Genomic DNA, 6,000 nt, shown 5'->3' with positions numbered 1-6,000 from the left:
ATTATTTACGATGCTTGTTTTTATGTTCTTCATTCCTGCATTGCCTGTTAATGAACCAAATACAACAACAACAACAACTAAGCACTATTTTCCTCACGCTGGCGTGTAGTGTGAAAGCAGCTAGTTTCCCATTGAGAATGAATCAGTCTGGCGGATGTAGAAATCTCCCTGCTGCGGTTTTGCGTGGACTTGTGAGTTGTGTGGCGGAGGGATACTAGTTTTACGTTCGCAGTGATCCGGTCCAGTGTTCAGTTTCACGGAGCGCGAGAGCGACCATTCGCGGGTGGAGGCTGAGAGAAATTTAAATCCCCCGGGTTGCGGTCGACACGCAAAAAGGCAAAAAAAAATCACGGTTCCTTCTTTCTTTTTGTTCAGAACGCAGTTTGACGGCGTAAATGTGCGGTCGGTAGGGTGCGAGCGTTGACGTTTTCGAGGGTTTTTCGCCATGGTGGTCGGGAAGCGGTTCCTGTGCGTGAGCGGAGAGGAGCCGCTGGAGCCCGCGCACATCGCGAGCTGGTCATGGCGAACCGGAGTCATCCGAGCCGTCACTCACCGCGACCACGACAATCCCGAACTGACGGTAAGACAGCGGCAAACATGCTGCGAAAAATACAATTCACGAGCGGGAGATTTCAGTGAGGATATGGCGTTTTGAAATACCCTGTTAAACGCAAGCTTATTCTAGGTTTTATCGCTTGGTACATGGAAACAGGCTTGGAAGTCAGTCAGGCAATCGTGTTGTAGAGCTCAATTTGGACCTCAGTTAACATTAGTGGATTGATCTATTTAAACGGCAGTTTGTGACTTTTGTCCCTTTTTGCCTCCGAATAAAAAGCTGTTCTTTGTATGTGACATGTTTTGTTAAACGGTGACAAGTGACAAGTAACGAGATAATGTTTAAATATTTCCCCCCATAAAATTGATTTATCTAAAATATCTAAAGTCCTGATTTATAGTAATTTTCCCTGTCAGACAAAAGCTTGTTTACGGCGTTGTTTTCATTAGACCTCAGCGTAGTCGTGATAGTACGTTTTGCAATCTAGTATTTTGCAAGCAGATGGACCAAATGCAACACATCTGTGTAAATGGTCAGGGCCATAAAACAATTCTGACCTATTTTCATTCATGAATGCATAGTAAATAACTTCCCAGGCCCTCCGTGATGTCTATAGATAATTTTTATTTTGTCAGCGTTAAAAAGGTAATAACATCTACCCAACCCCCTCATAAAAAAAAAAACCGCTGTAGTGTTTATTTATAAGGTTGTCATTTGAACGACATTTTAATTAAAAGGTTTTCAGTTTCTGTTTTTATCAATTACAATTAGTACAGTTTATCATGTGCCCCTTGTTCATTTATATTTTAGCAATTTTATTAAATAAGCAGTTTCAAATGTAGTATTTTCACGAGACTCAAATGCCTCCTAATTTATTAAATAATGTGTAATGCAATTTATAACAACGAAAGTTTAAAACGTAAGCGATTTCTATATTTTAATTGAGGGTATGAGGTAAAAAAATATTTAACGTGTAGACCTTTACGTTATTGTCTTATCCATTTGAAGCAAAATCTAGCTCGTTCTTTGATCAGAAAGACGGCTCTCATGCGGTAGAGATGAATGGAGCGGCTCCTGTCATTGTGTGTATAGAGTAAGTGTGTACAGTATGCTAGCCGTTTGTTTTCAGGGCTGTGTCCTAAGGTTACCAACTGTACTGCTGCTAATCAGCACACAGAACTTTCCACACTCAATAACTGCCCTGCAGCTGAAAGTTCAAGCCGTAAATGCTTTTGTTTCTTTTCTTTTTTTAAATTAATAGTTCATCTTGTAGTCTGGTTGGGCTCCCGTGTGTTGCATGAAAATAAAAATAGAACGTGGTAACATGGGAGTGTCATCTAAAAAAAAAACAAACAAACATTTATATTGTTTAGCTTAATTTATAGCCCAAGTAGAATATTTAAAAAAAACATTTTAGTGTTTGCATGAAATATCAGGCTTTTCTACAACCTTGTATGCGCACTATATATTTAATATACAGTAAACGAGCATTTCATTTGCTTAAAATCACGTATCGTTTAGTTGTGAAATTCTTCAGCCTTTTTTCCCATGACTTCGTTGCAGTATCATTTGCTGAGATACCAGGGCCGTTGATGATGATGATGATGATAATGATGGACAAAATGTTTGATTGCAAAAAATACCAACGCAGCTTTCATTTACAGCGCTCAATCACATTGGCAACAACTGGCTGTAAAGAGCTGGAAGTGGCCATGTGATTTGTGGCTTAAGAAAACAGCTCGTAACATGAGACCGGTGGTCGTTCGTCGCCCTCCCCCACTGCAGCACAGCATAAAGGCCGCTATGTTCAGCCGTTCCCCTGAACCAGAGTTAACCTACAGAGAGATTGCTCTTTGTTCGGTCTGACTGACACTATAACCCAACACTGTTTTCCTTTGACAGTGAGCCTCCGTTTTCATATCTTCTCTAAAAAGATTTATTGAGCAATCTCCTTTTGCGCACCTTTACTCCGGGAATGACAACAGTTCTGATCCCAGGCAATGACACATTTCCTATCTTAATTGTCGGTGGATTAGACTTACATAATATAAAGAACCCTGTCTTGTAATCTTTCGCAGCTGTAAAATAGTGGTTCATAACGAGAGATATGACACTTATCGGCGGGAGAGGTTTATGGCTGACAGGCCTCGAGTTTAAACATTAAAGGTGGATGGGAGCATTAACCTGAATGCAGAGCATTCTAGCGTGCTCCCTTTCGGGGGCGGATTGCGACAGTAGTTTGCCAGGAGTGTTGAAGGACGCCGCATAAGTGAATGCAATGAGGTGGAAAAACATTGAACTTTTGTACTCTATTATTGGGTTAGATATATGCCCTCTCCGTTGTGCATTTCTTGTCTTGTGAAAAGCAACAACCTTCCATTGAACGCTGGATTTTAAAGACCAAACCTTGCAGTGGACAGTCTATGGCTAAATAAATACAGTTAAACGAAATAGTACTACTGCTTGTTCGTATTCTGGAGAGCTATTTGTTGTCGCCGCAATTCGGAAAACACGAACAAAATCCAGTCATAAAAATGGAAAAAAGGTGCTGAAATAATAACTGATTAATTAGGGCATTAGTTTGGTAAAATAGCATATAGACTACTTTAGTCTAATTATTAAGGCAAAGTCGATTCCATACCTTAATGGGGTTTATTCTAAAATAGTTTTCTAATGAAGATCAAATAATATCACGCTGCTTTTAGCCTGCAGAATGTGACGCGTGTGCTCTTCTCAGAATCTGCCTGTTTAACCTGGACTGACCCCGTCCTGTACCAGCCAGACCTCTCTGGAAAAAATTACCCTCCATTCAAATGTTACCGAGCTCCTCTGTTGGAGAACAATTCCGTGATGATGTTTACTCAACACCATTTCATTGTTGGAGCAATACTACGAATTATGTAGGCTAACTGCTTTTTTTGGATATCTGCCTGAATATTTTCTGTTGTTTCAATTGGACTATTTTTAAATAAAGCGTACCGTCTCGTGATGACTTCCTTGATCATTAAGGTTGTCACTTCATACAATTTAGTCCTGCAGTTGTTGTTTTTTTAACATACAGATGAAGTGACATCTCAGTCCTGTGATTGGACTGTATCCCATAGCAACAACGGCCCAGTGGTGTGAATCACCATGCAGGTTTGCGCTTAACTCTTCAAATGCAGAAACAGACAGATTTTATTAACTGCAGCGTGTAGGCTACTTGTCATCTGATGCGACAGTAATGGGAATAGTTGTGCCCCAAATGATGCACTATGCATTTATTCAATGCACTGTGTACTCTACCAGCTAGTTTATGTATTTCATAAGGTTATTTTGTCATTTAGCATCAGAGTCTGACAGCCCTTCCCCTGCAAAAGAGAAAAGATGTGACCATCGAGTGCATGAAGTGGTCATCAACCAACACTATTGCACTATTTCTGCAGAAAATGGAATAGAATAGTCTACAGCTATGCAAGTTGGCAGTGTTAATGAGGATCAGTTGTGTCATAACATTTGTTAAAAACAGTTGAATTGTGATATAAATCAGTTAAGAATTCTTATTGCAAATACGGTGCTTTAAGACATCATAGGCATGCTTTTGATGCAAAGTTAGTGTACAAAACGAGAGAAATGTCACGTATGAATTCCGCACAAAATGTATGAATACAAATTGTTCATTTGAATTCAAATGAAATATTGTAATTTTTATGCTTGTTAGAGTATTGTGATGATTGCTTATCAAAAGTGCATTTTTATGACGCTCTGGATCGTATCATTTTATGATGCTATCGGTCATTTGTGCGGTTCCGCTTCACTTAGGATGCTGTCCATGTAGGAAGCAGACAGCAAGGCAGCCCACTAGGTTTTGGAACTGCGCCTGTGTCTTGCTGTGAAATGGCTGCACTTCAGAACGGTTGAGTGCATACTTGAGCATTTAATTGAGGTAAACATACACAGGTGAAATCATTTAGGATATCAGTACAGTCACACATCAAAGTATGCTAGGGCATTTATTGGAGCCGCGCTGGCTGACCTCTCTCTGTGTGAATGGACACATTAGCGATGGAGGTCTGAATAGCTCTGGGGTGATGCAATGAGTAAGTAGTGTCGTATATCCTGTCACACACAAAGCCTATTCCACTATTTCTGAATCGCTCTCGTATTAGAAAGCAGGGAAATTTATTTCTCTTGCCCAATTTATGTGGGGCTTCCTATAATTTCGGCCACTCTGGAAGTGTTAATGTTGGTTTCTGTGACGATAGTGTCTTTTTAGCTCGAGCTAAGACAGCAAACAGTCAGAAATGAAACAAAAACAAGGCTTTCTGTAGGCGGGAATGGTCGGCTGAGCCAACGCAGGCTTCCAGCCCTATCTCCTTGTGCTGATCCTTCTCTGCTTTTGTTGAATGTGCTCTTAAGCGAAACCAGATGTCTGCCGTTCAGACTGTACTGTATATTCGTTTTCAGCGCATACTTTCACAAATCAAATAAATGGACTGTTACTCTAAGGGCTCCGCTTTTTTTAGCACTTCCATCTGAGGTGGCAGTCATGCAATTTGACAAGCCTACTGGAATGTGCTCTTAATTAAATTTGTTTCAAACAAGTGAACTCTTGTTGGTAACGTGACTGTGGCACGTACAATTCCAGCATGAGTGATTTGCTTTGCGAAATGCTGTCACACTTCCGGATAGCAATATTACAGAGCAATATTTCAACTTCGCTCTTTGAATAGTCGCATAAGTTATTGCCCAATGATGCATGTGGAAGTGATGCTTGGACACAGGAAAGCAGAAGACGGAGACAGTTTTAACTCAGATCTTTATGAGCAAATGCTTTGTACTTAAAGCCAGCTCGGGATATAAATATACATCTTAGTTTAAGTGGTTGTTTTGTCTCTGTTTGTCTCAACATCATGACTTTTGTGGCAGCTTGGCAAGATATGAAGGAGGTTGCTGAGAGCCCACATTTATTTAGTTTTGTTGTGCCTGGGGCTAAAAAGCAACACCCACAAGCTGGAGGCGGCATTGTGCAGCATGACACACCTTTTAAGAGAGGCCCAGTGGGAGGTGTGTACACGCCTGGAGCTGAGACAGCCTTTGAGATACACACACACACACATATCTACCCATACCTTTGGCATGTAGGGCACAGCATGTGGCTGCTGCTCTTTAGATTTAGTGAAAATCTCCAGGGAAATTTGAGTGCAATTACAGCGAGCAAAGGATCGTCCAGGAACAATGCTGAAATCTGGTCTATTCATCATGTGGTGGAACTGTGTCTGCTGCTCTCGAGAAACCTTTGATGCAAACATGTGCCAGTTTTTACATTTCTGAGCCCAGTATTGTTCTTTGTAGTGGCTGAATATCCCACAGTAAATTACATCTGGTTTTTGTATGACAGCGTATGTCGTGCAGCGATTAGAAATATATCAGCTGGTAGACGATACAGCTATTAAGGGGTATTG

General features: G+C 40.8%; 1 protein-coding gene across 6 annotated transcripts in view; it reads left to right on the top strand.

Moving 5' to 3' along the window:
• Positions 1-260: 260 nt before the first annotated feature.
• Positions 261-6,000, top strand: part of jmjd1cb (jumonji domain containing 1Cb) — a 108,657-nt gene continuing 102,917 nt past the window's right edge. For 4 of the 6 annotated variants that reach the window (XM_043253954.1, XM_043253952.1, XM_043253953.1 and 1 more), the window contains exon 1: positions 261-580. In XM_043253954.1, coding sequence (XP_043109889.1) covers positions 446-580 — 135 coding nt within the window. In that variant the 5' untranslated portion in view covers positions 261-445. The remainder of the gene's footprint in view (positions 581-6,000) is intronic. The other 2 variants (XM_043253959.1, XM_043253958.1) reach the window with 1 other exon arrangement.

The sequence above is a fragment of the Puntigrus tetrazona genome, chromosome 12 (genome assembly GCF_018831695.1).
Source record: "Puntigrus tetrazona isolate hp1 chromosome 12, ASM1883169v1, whole genome shotgun sequence".
Lineage (NCBI taxonomy): Eukaryota > Metazoa > Chordata > Actinopteri > Cypriniformes > Cyprinidae > Puntigrus > Puntigrus tetrazona.
This window is presented reverse-complemented; position numbering and strand designations above follow the sequence as displayed.